We start from the raw sequence: 18,999 nt of genomic DNA, 5'->3' as shown, positions 1-18,999 counted from the left end.
GTAACTCTTCTTACGTTTAATTGATATCAAACCCTTTTATCAGGGAATAACTCAAGGAACTAGTGACCTAGAGAAACTTGAATTTAGAAAATGCTGTGCACCCAAATATTCTCAATTCCTGGTATGAACCAAAATAGCAAAATCAACATAGCAAACAGTTTAAAGCAAGGACTCTGAGGCCAGTGTGCCTGGGTTTGAATCCCAGATCTACAACTTACTCTTGTGTGACCTTAGGCAAGTTACTTAACCTGTGTCCCAAATTTCTCATCTGTGGAAATGGGGAGATGGGTTAGGACAATAGTGGCTACCTTATAGAGTAGTACTGCAGATTAAAATAAATGACTGAATAAACGTAAAGCATTTACGTGTTTGTTAAGTCAAGCAGATTTTGTGATACGCTGTCACTACTCTGTTAGAATTACAATATTTCGCAAGCAAGCAGGGAAGAATATAACCTCATTGGTGTAAGAAGAAAATTACTGGTCGTCAAACAGGTTCATAAAGGTCTCTGAGAAGAGCAGTAACACAGAGATTGTCTGTAGTTCTGTAATTGAGACACTCTTATCAACTGATATTTCTACTGAACACTAGAGTTGTGTTTGGGGTGGGGTGAGGCAAATAGAAAATAAAAAAACAGGCTATTCTTAACTTTTAAAAGATTGAGAAGTTTTCTCTAAATATGGTTCTCCCAAGCATCCAAGTTGAAAGGCACTTTCTCTCTGACCTCCCACACTCACTTTCCAGAGTAAGCTCCATCTTCTGAAATGCAATTTAGTGCTGAAGAAATCCTGCCAGAATTAAGCCACTTTAGAGGGTTGTTTTCTATCATCTCTTCCCTTAAAATAAGCAAGATCAACAGACATCAACAGACATGAAACTACTGTTGTACAATAAGGAGCCTTTGACATACACAATATCCCAAATTAGACCATTCTTACCAACAATGCAAAATTCTTCCAGGAAACGTCTAGATCATCAGAAAAACATTATGTTAAATGTGGCTTAAGTTATGTATACTTTACTGTGTGTCAATTCCTTGAAATTTGGTGATCCACACATGAAAAAAACCTTCATCCCCTAACTATTGGGGTTAAACAAGATATATTAATCCTTTTAGATGACAGATCAAGGGACCATAACTGTTGAACTTCGTCTGGGATAGATGAGAACATGCATGTTTTGCATTGTACCACCAGGCATAAAGCTGTGAAGAGCAAACCCCAACAGTACCTGGCTTCATGGGAACCTGAAAAGGTTGTTTGAGGCCAAGGGATACATGATTTAAGGAGAAATGTTTTGTGTATTTCTGAGCCAGCTACAGGCTAGAGAAGAGTTACCAGTTAACCAAACCAAGTTTCAATTCCTCTAGCCCCCTTTCAGGACCCTCTACATCTCATTCCTTCCTCTTTATTCTAATCTGACCACCTTGCTGCTCCTCTGTCCTCAGGCCTCTTGAATGTGGCTTGCAGGCTTCCTCCAGTCCTTGAACACACAGTGATCACATTGAATACCTTTCCTCCCCTGTAAAAATTCTTACCTCATCCTTCCTTTTCTCTTTATCTCCTTCTGTGTTCTTTGAGCTTTATACCAGGAGTATGCCTTAATTTATCACTTTTATAAAACCTAAAATTTAATCAGAGTAATAGGTAAAATTTTCACACATGAAATAGTTTCTTAAATAAGTGGTATTTGACACGATAATCAAGGCACCCCAAAAAAGTGACTAAACCTGGGCTTCCCTGGTGGCACAGTGGTTAAGAATCTGCCTGCCAATGCAGGGGACATGGGTTCCATCCCTGGTCCGGGAAGATCCCACGTGCCACGGAGCAACGAAGCCCGTGCGCCACAACTACTGAGCCTGTGAGCCACAACTACTGAAGCCCGTGCGCCTAGAGCCCGTGCTATGCAACAAGAGAAGCCACCGCAATGAGAAGCCCATGCACTGCAATGAAGAGTAGCCCCCGTGCAGCAAGGAAGACCCAACACAGCCAATAAATAAATAAATAACTTTTAAAAAAAGTGACTAAACCTATTCAATAGAGAGCAATACTTTGTATTCAAAGGCAATTTTGTAAGAAAAGAAATGTGTCCTGTCTTCTCTAGTAAGATCAGAGAATAGAGACACCCAGTAAGGGGGTCCACAGCACTCTTTTCCTCTCATTTTCAGCCTGGCCCGAGTTCCTCCATCTTGCTTTTCTTTTTGTTTACCTTACCTGGGTTCTCGTGTCCCAGCGCTGGGTTTGCCAGTGATGCCCACAGGACGATAAGCCTGGTTGGTGGGCTACCCCAGGACTAAAGAGAATGCTGGTGCCTGGATGTATAGAACCACTAAAGCATGAAGTCATGCCTTTTGCATGGTGCCACCATACCTCCTGGAAGGATGGACTCCTACAAGATGCCCCAGGTCATCCAGCAAGATGTATCCCTACGTGAGCTGCTGTTAGGTTACAGAAGGCCTGAAGTTCATCCAATGCCATAGCATGAATAATTATATCTGTAAGCATGTGAGAAGTGCCTTGAGTTAAACGTAAGTGTAGATCACCACCTCCGAGCAATTCCTCTGACGAATGTTGGGAGGTGGACCAACACTTCCAAGTCCTTCCTTCGTCTTTAAAGCCCAGGAGGCTCCCCATTCACCAGCCTGACCCCAGAAGTGCCCAATGACAACAACACTCCAAAGTAAAACAGATCACTGAATAGTTATACTTTTAGTTTAAAATTCATATAAAATCAGAGGAAATGCCTGGAACAAAACCCAAGACACATGAATCCCAGGCCACTGCTCTATAAATTACCCTCTCAAATGATTATCTCCTTTACCTTAAAAATTAATTCCCTGCCAAATGGGATACTCATATATCCACAGAGGCCATAGGGATGGGTAGACCCCTATAGAAAGCAACAGGATAATACTGAATAGGGTCAATTTAAATATTCACAGCATTGGGTCCAGTAAATCAACTTCTGGAGAATGTATCGTCTAGAAATAACTCAGCAAAAGAAAACAGCTCTGTGCACGCATATGATCGCTAAAGCATCACCCTCAGCAAGGGGAGACGAGATCCAAATGAGCAAACTGTGATCTATCAGCTGAAGCACACTTCAGTCATCACTGAAAATTATAACCATGAAGATATTATACAACATGGAAAACCATTTATGGAGCGGGATTTGGTTTTTTCAAAAAAGGCAGAATTGTATATCTATGGTATACATTTATTTTCCAAAATGTTAAGTGTCAACCAAGAGAGGAAAAAGGAGGATACAAAATAATTAACATGGATGATGTACGATGGTAAGTTTATGGCTGATTTTGCCGTTGCTGTTCTTTCATGTTACCATCATGTGAATGAGCCTTTCTGCCATTTACAAAGGAGGAAAAATCAATTCTGTGCCAACCCAGACAAACAGGGACATAAGTGCGGGTGGAAAAGTTTCCAGCTCCTTCTCCAGAAAGCTGTGTGGCCTTCACCTGCAAGGTGACCTCTCCCCCAGATGCTAGGACAAAGAAGAGGCACCTGTGAGCGACAAAGGCGGCGTTGCCTAGGTTTCCCACAGCAGCGCGGCCTCCCCCTGACGTCCTCGTAATGGGAGCTTTTGTTCCGCTGCGGGGAGGGACCTCATTAGAAGGTGCCTGCGCTAAAGGGGAATGTATTTTCAGGACAAGAGGTCTCATCATTCCCAGCATTAGCGACAGAATGGAGACAAGGTAAGCAGCAAATTTGCCATCACCCTGGCGCTCCTTGCCTGGAAATTAAAATCCGCCGGCTGGGGAGGTCGACCCAGCACCCAGCGCGGGGGGGTAGGGCGAGGCCCGCGGGCTGGAGTCCCGCCCCCAGGGAGGCTTCGGCTGGAGCCTGGCGGCAGGAGGGCATCGTGCAGTTTTTCCAAGACGAGACTCCCTGTCACCTTTTGGTGTTCTCAATGTCACCCACGCAAAGGCATCACAATCTGCATCACAAACCCGCTGCAAATGGCTGGTACTTAATTACAGGATGCGGGGGGAGCACAATCCTGGCGGGTGCAGGGGGGGGGGCGGGGTGGAGGAGAGCGAGAGGAGAGTGACGCCCAGCTACAGCACACATCCCTTCTCAGGTCTTTTTCTCAACCATATTTAAAACAGAAATCTCTAAAGCGGCTACGCAGAACTGCAAAGTAACTGAGGATAAAGAAGCAAATTTTACATTTGCAGAGCAGATTCCTACCCCAGCTTCGAGGTGAGGATCAAACGGTCCCCCTGCCTGAGGTTTCCCAGGACACCACTGGATGTGCTTTCTCTCTCTTTTTAACTCCATCAAGGTTGTGCTTCCTCTTCTCTTCGGACACTCATAGCACACTACTTTTTTTTTCACTTGCTTCCGCCCATTGAATTAATTATATACACGGTTATTGATGGCAGGGATCTGGTCTTACTTATCACAGGAAGTCCACAGTGCTTAGCACTGACCTTAGCATACAATAAGCCCTCAATATGCCAAACTGGAACCAAAATTAATAAATGCAAAAACAATCAGAATGCTAGCATCTAAATGTTAGAGCAGCACTGTCATACAGAAATATATTGCCAATAGAAATATAATGCCAGGACTTCCCTGGCGGTCCAGTGGTTAAGACTCCTCGCTTCCAATGCAGGGGGCGGGGTTCGATCCCTCCTCAGGGAACTAAGGTCCCACATGCCACCACCAAAGAATAAGAAGAAAAAAAAAAAAGATATATATATATATGTATGCATATACATAATGTCAGACAAAAATGCAAGCCACACATGTAACTTTAAATTTTCTAGTAGTCACATTTTAAAAAGTGAAAAGAAAAGGGGGGAATTTATTTCATCAATGTTATTTAACCCGATACATCCAAAATGTTATCATTTCAACATGTAATGAATACCAAAAGAATTAATGAATAAATTAATATTTTTACATTCTTTTTTTTTTTTTTTTTGGTACAGAGCCTTTGAAAGCCAGTTTACATTTTACGTCTCCTGAACACCCCAATTTGGACAATCACACTGCAAGTGCTTAATAGTCACATGAGGCTGGTGGCTACCATTTTGGACAGCATAGTATTACAGTGAAGCTCCAAAAAGTCCACAGTGCAGGAAAACACCTCTTTATAAAGGGAAACATTTTTCACAGTAATAAAGAACTCATTTAAAGTTTTACATTAACCTATATGTTACCTCTTTATATTTGTTTTTAATAGAACGAAGGAAGTGAGTATTAGATAGGTGTATATTTTCCCCTTTACCAACTTGTTTAGATAAATGTCTAGATCAGAAAATATTGTTTAAAATACATCCTCCACAGGGAACTATATTCAATATCCTGTGATAAACCATATGGAAAAGAATATAAAAAAGAATGTCTATATATGTATAACTGAATCACTTTGCTGTACAGCAGAAATTAACACAACATTGTAAATCAACTATACTTCAAAAAAAATCCTCAAGCCAGTCTTTTCCAAGAGGCATATTCATTAAGGAAAATTTAACAACACACATGAGCAAGCAAGTGTTACTCTAGGATACAGTACTTCAGGTGGGGTTTTTTTTCCCACTTGTTTGAGCAGATAATTAGTAGGCTATGTTGTGTAGTAATTATTACTGAAGAGCTAAACACTTCTCTTCTAAAGTCTACTTTCACAAATATTAGGTAAACAAACTATTAGTAGTTTGAAGACAGTTTCGATGCTATCGTGATGACATTAGTACCAGGGGCCCTGGAATGCCAGAAGCCTCCCCTAACAGTCAGCCCCCTTCTCCCCCCGGGGCGGGCGAGTTTGCTCTACACAGGAACAGGGATACAGCAGGTGTCCAAGCACCACCTGGGTAGGACACTAGCACCCATTATCCCAATATCAAAATTGGCCAAGGCTTGGGCAAGGAGGCTTGTGTGGTCTTCCTGTTTTCTTCACCTCACCACCCCACCGTCCTACAGCCCAGCCTGTTCTGAACCTTAAGACCAGCCCACAGGGGCCCGCATCTGTGGGCCCAGATGAACTTATCCACTCAGCAGTGGATGATGCTGAGATGGAAAAACAGCCAGCCCCCGGGAGCCACCCCAGGAAGCCAGACCCTGCAGGGGTCAGCTTACCACAGAGGCCAGATAGAGGAAGGAACTGACCGCCTCCCAAGGGATCCTGCCCACCTACTGGACCAATAGAGGTTTGGACACTGACCAATCAGATTGGCATTTGTTCCTCTCTATGGAGCAAGAGGTGCCATGAAAGAGGAGCAGAAGTCCGTTCTCCCAAGGCTACCCCAAGTTTCTGATGTCAGACGGAGCTGTTGTCTAGCCAGGTTCCCAGATGAACATCAGTAATCTCTGTGGAGTGAGGTACCCGACCATTCATTCAGTAAAAAACTATGATATAACCTCCTCGGAGAACTGAAGCAGGCTGTTCTTCATTTCCCCTTGAGAACAAATGAGACCTGGGAGTGGGGAGACGGCTCTGTGAGAGAGCCTGGGAAGAGTCCCTGGGATTTGCTAGCCCGGAATTGTGTGACCAAGCTCTTCAAACAAAATGCTCCTAAAATAACATTACTGACCAGCACCTGTCACGACGATACTCTGCAGTCAAAGAAGTTAAAGCATCAATCATGTGGGATTTGGTTTTTATTTGCACTTTTTTTCTAACCTCAACTCCCTTCCAAAGGTTCTTTTTTTTTATGAGAAAATGCATAAAAAGAGAACTACAAACCTTTTTCCTTAAAGTATTGTGTTGCACTGAATTCTCTTCTCACCTTCTCACCTGCATGTTTTCCCTTCAGCTCTGTGGATTTGTTTTCCAGTATTCAATTCACACCAAGGATGAGTATGCACTGACTGAAAAGATAATAAATACTAACACACCAAGACACACCTAAAAGAACTGCTCTAAATGTAGTTGGTACCGATTTTATAAGGGTGGGTACTGAGCTTAGAAGACAAATGAGTGACATGTCCTGCTTTGCTGACGTCCATGCAAGCCAACTAAAGCAAGGGGAGATGCAGTGGTGAGGGAAGCTATAAAGCATATAGCTCTTTAAAGAGCTTTTGTGGGTGATACTGCAATGCTGGCATTGGTTTATTAAAAAGGATAACTAGGACATAACTACTGTTAAGGGAGATGCGCTGGAAATCTCGATTAGCCCTGATTGCTCTGTGTGTGTTTCTACTGCCACACGTGACTCTATAGCAAAAGCCTCCCTCCCTCTTGTTTCAAGGTTGGTACGTATGAGCATTTCTTTTCCTCCACACTTGTAATCAATAGTACCCAGTATTCTGATTTGAGCAAACCAACTGGAGAAGAAACTTATAAGGCAATGGGAGGAATTTGTCTGGGTATTTGACAGTAAGGAATTGTGCACATGTTAGCTGTGATAATGTTATTGTGGTTTTAAGAGTCCTGATCTTGTAGAGATATCTGTTAAAGTTTAGGGATAGAGTAATGTGAGACATGAGATTTCACTTTAAAATAATTGAGTGATTTGGGGAGATAAGGTTAGGGGTGTATAGAAAAAATAAGATTAGCCCATTTGTTGATGATAGCTAAAACTGGTTGACAGATTCATGGGGGTATATTTTGATATTCTTTCCACTTTGGTGTATGCTTGAAATTTTATATAAGTTTTTTTTAAGAGTACCTAGTAATCAAAGGAAAAGGAAAAAAAAAAAAAAGCTCTTTCTAGGGCTTTTTTGGGAGGGCTATTATATCCCTTCTCAACTTACCATTGCCTGGAAGATATCACAGGCCATTCACTGTTAGCTCCAAGAAGAAAGGACACATCCATCCTAGTTTTCTTTAAGACTACAATCTTGACCTCTATCTCTCGCTGTCTCAAGAGACAGATTTAGCTTTTGATCACCTCCAAGAAACAACATCCTTTAGGATATTGAAACTGACAAGAGACAGCCTACAAAATCCTATGGTTTACATTAAAAATCTGAAGACATTGCCATGTTCTGGATCTATGGGTTAACAGTGCATGACGAAGCACACGCTCTTGGTAAGAATTTAATTTAGCTGAGATATGAAAGGATGTCTTATGAGACAAATTGGCACCAACCCCATGGAGTTTGCCATGGGGCAAAGAAGTGAGAATATAAAACAGAAGACAATTCACCATCTCTAAATTGCTCCCCCTCAAAAACTGTGGATACCTTAAAATCATCTATATCCTTTTACCCAGCAATCCCAATTCTAAGAACGTATTCTAACAAAAAATTGGGCAAGAGCACAAAGAGATGCATACACTGATGTTTACAACACCTTTGTTTATAACTGAAAAATAAAACAGAAAAAAAACAAATGGCCATTGTAGAAAATGGTTAAAGTACTGATTAGACACATATGGAATTATATACAACCTTTAAAAATGCTGATGTCTGAGGTATACCGTTAAGTAAAATGCTGGGTTTCAAAACAGATTTATAAAGTCATATCTTCATTTTAAAACAAAGTATGTTTCCTATAGAATAGGAAAGAGCTGGAATAAACAATAAGATGTTAACAATGATGTTTTCTGGTTCATAAAATTAAAAGTGATTTTTACCTTCTCCTTCATGTTTTTCTGCATGGTCTGAGGTTTTTTCAGTAAGCATATATCAGGACGCCTGAAAAAGCTATTTCTTTTTTTTTTTTTTCTTTGCGGTACGCGGGCCTCTCACTGTTGTGGCCTCTCCCGTTGCGGAGCACAGGCTCCGGACGCGCAGGCTCAGCGGCCATGGCTCACGGGCCCAGCCGCTCTGCGGCATGTGGGATCTTCCTGGACCGGGTCACGAACCCGTGTCTCCTGCATCAGCAGGCGGACTCTCAACCGCTGTGCCACCAGGGAAGCCCAAAAGCTATTTCTTTTAAGACAACAACAACAAAACCATGAAGATATCCAAAGCAGGAAAGAAGTTACCAGAGCTAGACAGAGGTCAAAGGTAAAAATCCAAGCAAATAACCCCCAGGCTCGGACATCTGACAGCCTAGGCGGGTCAGCATTCTTTCACTTCTTTCAAAAGACATCTTGTACTGAGCAACTACTCTATTCCAGCTACTAGTCCAGAACTTGCAGGTGGAAACGAATGGCACACACTTCCTGCCCTCTAAGGGGTTTAGTCTAATTGGGGAAAGGACACTTATACCCAAATAAATGAAATGCAGTAGTGGAGGAAGTCTGACAGGAGTCCTGCGTGGTACAAGGGGTGCAGGGAAGAAGCATCTAACCTGGCCAGGGTGGTGGGGTGGAGGGGGAGAGGAGCTGGTCAAAAAAGCGTTCAGAAAAGGCACCATGGGATGAGATTCTAAAGGCAAGTGGATGTTGCCATGCAGGTACACTGAGGACGGTCATCCCAGGCATGTGGGATGTGGGCAGCTGTGGCAGCGAAGGGAAGACACTGAGAAGCCTAATATTTTAGGGGAACAGAAGCCCAGATGTAACATGGGGTCGGGGGTGAGGTTAGGAAGGTAGGTAGGCCTGAGGGATGGAGGTCTCAAATGCCCCCACTGAAGCATCTGGGTTCCAAATGAGCAAGACTCTCTCTCTTTTTTTTTGGCCGTGCCACGTGGCATGCAGGATCTTAGTTCCCCAACCAGGGACTGAACCCTGCAGTGGAAGCGTGGAGTCTTAACCGCTGGACCACCAGGGAAGTCCCAAGACTCTCTCCTTGATCAAACTTTAGTCAGGCTCCTCTGAGCCCTCTTCTCAACTGGGCCTTGACCTTGGACTTCCATGTCTGTCCCTGCAGAGTCCAATTTGAGCAAGACTCCTGCTAAGGCAGTTTAGAGAGAATCCCCCCCACCGTCAGTAACTAATCACCCTCGATACCGCAATTGTATCTTAAAATGTTGATATCTGGCCTGCCTGCAGCAAGAATCCTATTAGGTCAGTTCAGCAAGAATCCCCCTTACCTTTCATGTCCCCTCTTAGTGACTGTCCATCCACCTACCCACCCACCAACCTGCTCCACTTGTACTTGAAATTGAGCCTGATTTCTCTTCCCTATTGCAGTACTATCGACCCCCTACTTCAATAGTCTTCCCTACTATCTTTACAAGTGTGAGAATAATTTTTTCTTTAACACAGCCTGAAGGTACCAGGGCACCTGTGAAGGGTCTAGGGCTTTCCCCAGATTAGTCAGTCTGACAAGTGTGCAGAGAAATAACCATCGTGGGTCTTATAACAGTGTACATTTTCTGAACCAGGCACTGTACTTGGCAATCTACACACATTAGCTCATGTAACTGTCACAAGGTGGAGAGTGTTATTATCCCCATTTCACAGGCCAGGAAACTGAAACAGCGTGGTGTAGCAATTTGTCCAAGTTCTTAAAGCTAAGAAGTCGCAGAGCTGGGAAATGATGGTCCTGGGCTGTCTGCCTCATGTCCAAGTTTGGTGCTGGGGATAGTAAGATGAATCTAAAACTCTATTTTCTCCCAAGCTCTGCAATATTTGCAAATAACCACAAACTCAACATCTCTCTTCCTACTAAAAGGAACTTGGTTGATGTGCAGCAAATGGGTTAAGGGAGGAGCTTTCTCAGCCACAAAAATAGGACTCTATGGAAAACCTGAGAGAAATCAGGTGAAATTGGATCTGTCAGGGAGCTTTTTTTTTTTTTTTAAACTCAAGAGAAACCATTAGGGAGGATGTAGTTTTGTTTTTTCTTGTGTAACACGTAGACACGGGTGAGAAACCTGAGGCCGGTACTAAAGAGAACCCAAGGGTGGGGGAGGTTTCCTATTCTGAAGGGAGGAGAAAAGCCAAGGATGCACAACACTGTCATTAAACAGGGGAGTTAGGCCAGACAAGCACAGGTGGAAGCAGAGGGAAATCCCCAGTGATGCCCAAGTTATTTAAGGAAATGCAGAAATTGGCATTTAGGGAGACTTGATTCCAGGCAGGGAACAGGGGAAGACAGAACTGTCAATCAAGATACACTTACTAAGCAACAAGAAAATGACAGAAAAGGGGACAAAGACGTAAAAAAACAGCTCCTGCTTCTCAGAAGCTTGCAACTTACATGAGGAGAATATACACGCGCATGCGCATGCACACACCTATGAGTGATCATTGCAGAAAATAGGAACAGCTGATATAGTCTATGAGTAAATGGAACCTGAGCTCTGCCTTCCAATGGTTAGGAATTCCACAGGTAAGAGGAAAAGAGTGGCTATTCCAAGCAGGAGAATGGGGTGAACCAGTCCCTAGGAAATGAGGATGCAAGAAGGGCTTTCAGGGCCTAGCCAGAGTTAAGGGCAGTAATTTTGGGGGGCAAGACTAATTCTGAAAATGAGGAAAATTAAAAGGGGAATAGGAAACATGGGAGATAATTAGCATTTATTGAGCATTTTCTCTGTGCTAGACCCTGTTTTGACCACTTCATTTCATCCCAACGACCCTGTGAGATAAGTAATTATCTCCACCTTAAATCTGACCAAACTGAGGCCCAGGAAAGCTAAGCAACTTGAAAAAGGCCCCACAGAGAGCTAGTGAATCCACACTCCGTTCTGACCCTCCCCACTGCCTCTACCAACCCCAGTCATTTACATAGCATCGACTGTGTGCTCACCACCAACATGAGTGGCCTCCAGTGACACATGCCAGATTATAGCTACTCTCCTGTGTTCACTCATTCCAGGGTTTCAGAGGGTAGGTTTACAGGAAACCACTAAGTCATCTAAACATGTAACATCTCATGTAAACATCTCTGAACTTAGGGCACAAGAGAATGAAGGACTGATATATCTTGACACTACTGAACACTACTGTTAGTATTCACTAGACACACGACTGAATACATTCTTTAAAAGTCTGGCTTAGGGCTTCCCTGGTGGCGCAGTGGTTGAGAGTCTGCCTGCTGATGCAGGGGACACGGGTTCATGCCCCGGTCAGGGAGGATCCCACATGCCACGGAGCTGGGCCCATGAGCCATGGCCGCGGAGCCTGTGCTCCGCAACGGGAGAGGCCACAACAGTGAGAGGCCTGCGTACGGGAAAAAAAAAAAAAAAAAAAAAGTCTGGCTTAAAACGTTACCGCTTTTAGGTGGGAACACAAAATGGTACAACCACTTTGGAAAACTGGCAATTTCTTAGAGTTAAACATATAGTTGCAATATGATCTACTGTAGTAATCCCACTCCTGGGTGTTTACCCAAGAGAAATAAAAAATTTATACTCACACAAGAACCTATATTCAAAGGTTTATAACAGCTTTTTTCATAATCATGCCAGATTGGAAACAACACAAATGTCCTTCAACAGGTGAATGGATAAACAAACTGTGACAAACTTGTATAAAGGAATACCACTAAGCAATAAAAAGGAATGAACTATTGATATATGCAACAACAACCTAAACCTCAAAGGACCCAAGCTCAAAAAGATACTTAAATTTATGATTCCATTTTTATATATACAATTTGGAAAAGGCAAAAATTATACAGAGGAAGAACAGATAAATGGTTGCCAGGGGTTAAGAGAGGGGAGAAGGTTTGATTACAGAGTGGGGGGCATGAGGACTTTTTTTTTTTTTTTTGGAGTGATGAAATTGCTTTGTATCTTTTTTTTTTTGCTTTGTATCTTGAGTATGGTATGTGGAGGCAGAATAATGGCTCAAAAGATGTCCACACTAATCCCTGGAATCTGTGAATATGTGAAAGTTACAGGATAAAAGGAACTTTGCAGATGGAATTAAGATTGCTAATCAGCTGCCCTTGTATCAGGGAGATTAGCCCAGATTATCTGACTGGGTTCACTGTAACCAAGTGGGCCCTGAAAAGTGAAAGAGGGAGGCAGAGGAGTCAGTGAGAGAGACAAGCCATGGAAGAAGAGGCAGGAGAAATTGGAAGCATGAGAGGGAATCAACCCACTGCTGGCTCCTAAGGTAGAGGAAGGGGGCCATGTGGCCAGGACCTGCGAGTGGCCTCTAGAAGCTAAGAACAGCCCAGGCTGACAGCCAGCGAGGGAATGGGGACCTCAGTCCAAAACCATAAGGAACTGAATTCTGCCAACAACCTGAATGAGCAAAGAAATGAATTTCCTCCCAGACCCTCCAGAAAAGAACATGGCCCTGCCAACACCTTGGTCTTGACCTTGTGAGACTCTAAACAGAGAAACCAGCTGACTTGATGGACTTCTGATTGTTGACTGAAAAAAAAAAAGCACAATCTAAAAGCTGAGAAACATGTTTTATTTAGGGCATTTACTGAGGACTATAGCCTGGGATGACAGCCTCTCAGATAGCTCTGAGGGACTGTTCCAAAGAAGTAAGGGTGGAGTCGGGATATACAGGAGTTTTTGCACGGTGGTGGGGGGGCACAAAACAAAACAAAACTATGTAGTGGAACATCAAAAGATTACTGCTAATCACAATAGACATCTCAAGTTAATGATTTTAGTGCTTTTCTATGTATGGGAAGATGAAAGAGTCTGGGCTAAGGAAAACATTCCTTTGATATGCATCTTAACTATCTAGGGCCAGTATTCTGTTTTTCTATGTCCTGAATTCCCCTCAGGGTGCACCATCAATGGCAGGCGACATCCTTTGTCCACATGACCTATGGAAGCTGTGTGATAATAAACTTGTATCATTTTAAGCCTTTAAATTTGTTGTAATTTGTTACAGCAGCAACAGAAAACTAATAGAGCATAGCTACACAACTCTATGTATTTTTCACACCCCTATAATAGAACTATACACCAAAAAGAGTGACTTTACTCTGTATAACTTTTAAAAGAAAATACTCTTGCTTTAAAAGACCATTGCTATGGACAAAAAGAAAAGTTCTAGCCATATTTCTTCACATCTTCAGCCCATAATCTCCACAAAGATAACTCAGGCTTGGAATTTGGTCTCTGTCCTGGCCCCTGCCTTCCCTGCCCATCCACTGTCCAGAACTAATCTAAGCTCCTACAACCTGAGGCCACTTTCCACCTGAAGGCCAGCTCAGGGTTTATAGCTAATATTTTGCTTTGGCTTCCAAACAAGTCAAAACTTACATTGCCCCAAGGAAAGCACCCATGGTTAACAACACCTGCTTTCCCAGGATTGCCAACAAGAGGAAAGCCCAAAACTGAAGGGTATAAGTCCATTTCAAAGAACCTCACTGAGAACTCTCTAAGACAGAGTTCCATCAATACAGATGCATCAAAACCAATAGACAGAGCTCAAAGTAATGGTTGACTCACGCGGAATTTTAGCAGCTAATGGAGGAGTATTCTGAGAAATGCTGTAAATCCAATATTTTTCTTTGAAGAATTAATGTGGAGTCCCTAGCCCTGCCCTCCACTTCTAGCTCACCGTGAGTGTCATTAGCACTCCTAATTTTTAACAAAGCTGGATACAGTTCTTTCCCAATTTTCTTATAACATTTAAGTGTATTATATGCTCTCTTACCAGGCCTGCTCAAAGGAAAAGCATATCTCTTTAAACTTATTTTTTAACTACCCCCGACAGCCTACAGTCAATTAAAAGTCCATGAAATCAGTTAAATACATCAGAGTTAAGATTTCTAGACTCAACAAAGAGATCAATAAATATTTATTAAGTGCCTTCTATGGGCAAGGCCCTGGGAAGTACAAAGAAGCAAAACATGGATGGGCCTTGTCTCTACACATGCCTTACAATGTCATTAAACATATGACCAAAATTAATAATAATCTAAGGCAAAAAAATCAGGAGATCATATACAAAATAAATGCTACAAGAGTTCATAGTGGGAAGAGACTGTGGCTGGAGCAGTCAGGGAAAGAAAGCTCTGCACAGGATCCGGGGGAAAAAAAAAAAGCAAGAATGGTAGAGATAATCCCTCCTAGACAGGACATTTCTTAAAAAAGAAAAATCTAGGAACTCCACCTGCAAAATCTCCCTCTTAGCATACATCTCCATAAGAAATGAACAAGACTTTAAAGGAAATAAAATCACCCCAGTTTCAAAAACAAATAGAATGTCTGGGATTCTGAATTTGGACTCACAGATAACTGCACAGAAATTCATTCTTCACTCATCTCTCTTGGGAGTGAAGGTGACATTTCTGGATGGCCCTGGGCTTCTTTGGTCATCCCCACAATCTCTGTCCCTGCAAGCAAGGAAGGGAATGCCCACCTAAGGCAGTTTCCACCTGCAACTGAGCCATGTGGGATGGTTCCTAGTGAACTGACTTGGGAGCCATTCTACTTGGTGTACAAAGTGGGATACAGGCTGCCAGAACTGTCACTTCCTTTAGTTACACATTATTAATTAGGAATGGGAAGGGTCCGAGCACATGCCAACAGAAGTCCCAGCACCCTTCAGCATCTGGCAGTCTTCTGTTCTGTACCACACTCACTGAAAGATGTGTAAAACAGTGTTTATAGCAGCTCCATCCATAAGAGCCCCAAAGTGGAAACTATCGAAACAGTTACTACCAAACAGTTACTAGATAAAGAAATTGTGGTATATTCATATAATGAGATACTACAGAACAATGAGGATGAACAAACTGCAGCTACGCACCGCAACATGGATGAATTTGACAAGAGTAATGTTGAGCGCAAGAACTCACACAGAAGTGAACATACTGTATGGTTTTATGTAGATAAAGCTTAGAAAAAAACTAAATTAAACTAATCTATGGCATTAGAAGTCAGAATAGTAGTTACCCTGAGGCAGAGGGAGTCAGTGACTGGGAGGGACGCTAGGGAGAATTCTGCAGTCCTGAAAATGTCTGTTTCTTAGTCTAAGAGGTGGTTACGAGGGAGTGTTTATAAAAAAAAAAAAATCATCAGGCTGTACACTTATGAAAACACTTTTCTATATGAATGCTTTATTTCAAAGAAAAATTTATCTTAAAGAAAACTGAAAACTCTGCTGTATTAAAGGATTATAGTAAGGAACTTCCCTGGTGGCGCAGTGGTTAAGCATCCGCCTGCCAATGCAGGGAACAAGGGTTTGAACCCTGGTCCGGGAAGATCCCACATGCCACAGAGCAACAAAGCCCGTGCGCCACAACTACTGAAGCCCGCGTGGCTAGAGCCCGTGCTCCGCAACAAGAGAAGCCACCGCAATGAGAAGCCCGCGCACCACAACAAAGAGTAGTCCCCGCTCGCCACAACCAGAGAAAGCCTGTGTGCAGCAACGAAGACCCAATGCAGACAAAGATAAATAAAAAATTTTAAAAAAAGGATTATAGTAAGAATATCAAAAATGCTAATTTACAGTTGAAGAGCTACATGTGTATTCACATCTACAATCTTTTGTTTAATATACTTATTTTATATGGTGACTTTGTTTTTACTTTATTCACTCAATAACATGAATATGTAGATGGGAATTAAATATATACTCATAGTAGTGTCAAAGTGAAAGAGGAATAAGATTAAGGATCTCTGCCTTGCACACAGATCAAAGGGATGATTTATTACTCCACTTCATTAGTCCTGGTATATCACCCTTAGAAGATGGAGGAAGAGGAGGAAGAGGAAGGAAAAGGAGAAGGAGGAAAAAGGGAAGAAACAACTTCAGCTTTTCTTTAAAACCTCTGAAAAACTAGGGCCATCAGACCATGTTCTAGGGCTACACAATTACTTGTTAAAAAATTGTTACAAGACAAGAGGCAGGGACTAGATGTCCCCAGTAACTCCCACTCTATCTAAACCATAGCGTGGCTCAGGAAATAGCAAATCAGACTATAGGCTGACCCTAGCTTAGAGGTGTATCCCAACACCTCTGCCCCATGTACCGGTCATAGATATGTCACTATCCCATGTCTGCCATTAAGTATAGAATCTTCCTCCTCATCAATAACTGTAGCATACAACTTTTCTTCAATTTAACACTAAGCAGATAGAACACCCCTCTTTCCTGCCCTCTTAGGTCAGCTCTCAGGGTGAACGACCATCCCCGTAGCATTTGGAAGTCACGGTTTTCTGATGGCTGTGAAAACTGGGAGGAGAGAAGAGGGCGTCAAGAGGAGCTGCCTTCCTAAGGGGAGGTTCAAGATGAAGCCCTGAGGCCAGAGCCTTGCCTCTGTTTCCCTCGCGCGGAGAGCGCCTGTCTTCCAGTTCAGCCAGCACCTGCCAGTGCCCAGGTCCCTTACCAGGGACTGCGGCACAACCTTGGCGAAGATGCTGGGACTGCTTGGGCCGGCAAATATCGGCCTCTGGTGCTTAAGAAAGGCCGGGCTGACTCAGGCAGAGACCCTAAGTAAATTGTCACCTGTCAATCACTTGACCTAAATACACCAGCCACTGGGGGAAATAGGAGGGAGGGGGTTAGTCGGAGCATGCTCAGTAAACGGGATGACATCACTTAATCAATGCTGAGGCCGGGAAGGCTGCATCAGCAGCCTCGAGCAGGCTGCCAGGAACGTGTCAGCAGGGATCGGGAGGCTCCCATTAACTCGGTCCCTCCCCACGCGACTCGCATACAAAGAGGGCACCATCAGCTACACACGCTGGGGACAGCGGAGGGGGAAGGGCGGTGGAGCGGGGGGAGGCTGGCTTGTTTTATTTGACATATTCCTTTAAGAACTAAAACCCAGTGGTATTCCCTCCCCCCACCAGCAGCCCCGCTGCAGAAATAGAGCCAAGCCTGCGGAGGTGAGGGAAGGGGGGAGGGGTAACGTGGGAAGGGAGACCAAGAGGGAGGGGGACCCCAGCCACACAAAGTAACTTCTTTGGGCACAGAGGCTATTTGGTTGCGCTCCGGACCCCCAGCCCCACAGACGTGGGCGCACAGCCTTCTCTCCACCCAACGTGAAGCACACCCGAGGGTCTGCGGACACCAGGTGGGGGTCGCCCTGTTGCGGAAGGGTCAGAACCGAGGTTCAAGCCAGGGCAGCCTGGGTTGAGAGGAAGCAGGAGACACCAAGGCCACCAGTATTCCCCCATCCCCCGCCTTCCGCGTGCAGAGCAAGGAGGAACGCCGCGGGGAGCCAATTCTGCACAGCTGTGGGAGCTCCGCGCCGAGGCTAGGATTTTTCCAGTACCTTTTTTCTTTCACCAAGCTCGTGAGAAGAGGCCAAGTGTTCGATAAATTGAACCAATGCCTGGAATCATTTGTGGGTTACACGTGGGCTTGAGGGTAACCTGAACACACTACCCACGCGGTGTGGCCAGGGCGGGGAACAATGGGCCCACTCGGGCCCGCACCCCAATAACAATGGCGGCGCCGAACCCTTCCTCGCCCCCCACCCCGACCCCCGCCGCCTGGGGCCCGCCCCATGGTCCCCAGTCGACCCTCCACCGGCCCAGGGGGGAACTACGGGGGGGGAGGGGACTTCTCGTCAAGTCCACCCTAGAGGGCAGCCCCGAGGGGATGTCCGAAGGGGTAGCCCGAGCATCTCTGCCTGATCTGGGGCGTCAGGGCTGCGGCGCGAAGCAGCAGGGGAGGCCAGACTTCCCAGCCACTTACCCCGATCACCACGGTCTCATCGCCTTTAAATTTGGGGATGAATTTGTCCCCGCGGAGGATCTCAGCTTCGTTGAGTGGCCGGAACCTGCACATCACTTTGATGCTGCATTCGGCTGGATCCGCCATCTCTGCCGGCGGCAGAGGGAAGGGGCGCGGGGATGGGCGGGGGGACGGGGTTCCGCACAACTAGGGAGGTGGTCGAGAACCGCACCGCCCGCAACGAGGCCGCCTCCCGCAGCCTCCGACGAAGCTTCTCAGCAGGTCATCGCGAACTCGGCGGGCTGGGCAGCTCTGGCCGCTCCGAGACCCGGTAGGTGGGCAGTCTATCAACCTTTGGCCCGTCCGGCTGCACACCTGCCTTCCCTGGCCTTGCCCTAGCCCTGCGCTGCGTCCCGGGCCCACCTGCCCAGGACCACGCGGCGGGCGGACGAGGCGATGCGCAGGGAGCAAGCCTCTCCCGGCTCAGACCTCCCGGGCTCCTGCGAGCTCAGCCATCCTGCATCAGCACCAGCGCGCTCCGGCGCCTCCCCACCCCGCCCCTTCGCCCCGCCCTCCCTCGGTCCGCCCCGGGACGGTGACGTCACTGCGGAGATCCGCCCCGCCCTCGCCCAGGCTCCAAGAGCGAAGCGTCC

General features: G+C 44.9%; 1 protein-coding gene across 1 annotated transcript in view; it reads right to left on the bottom strand.

Annotated features, from left to right (window-relative positions):
• Positions 1-18,493, bottom strand: part of KIF5C (kinesin family member 5C) — a gene marked incomplete at its 5' end in the record, with an annotated part of 175,549 nt that extends 157,056 nt beyond the window's left edge. The window contains one exon of the mRNA XM_082630257.1: positions 18,368-18,493. Within this exon, the coding sequence (XP_082486383.1) occupies positions 18,368-18,493 (126 nt within the window). The remainder of the gene's footprint in view (positions 1-18,367) is intronic.
• Positions 18,494-18,999: the final 506 nt, after the last annotated feature.

Source organism: Mesoplodon mirus (assembly GCF_964341445.2).
Source record: "Mesoplodon mirus genome assembly, chromosome: 8".
Taxonomy (NCBI): domain Eukaryota; kingdom Metazoa; phylum Chordata; class Mammalia; order Artiodactyla; family Ziphiidae; genus Mesoplodon; species Mesoplodon mirus.
This window is presented reverse-complemented; position numbering and strand designations above follow the sequence as displayed.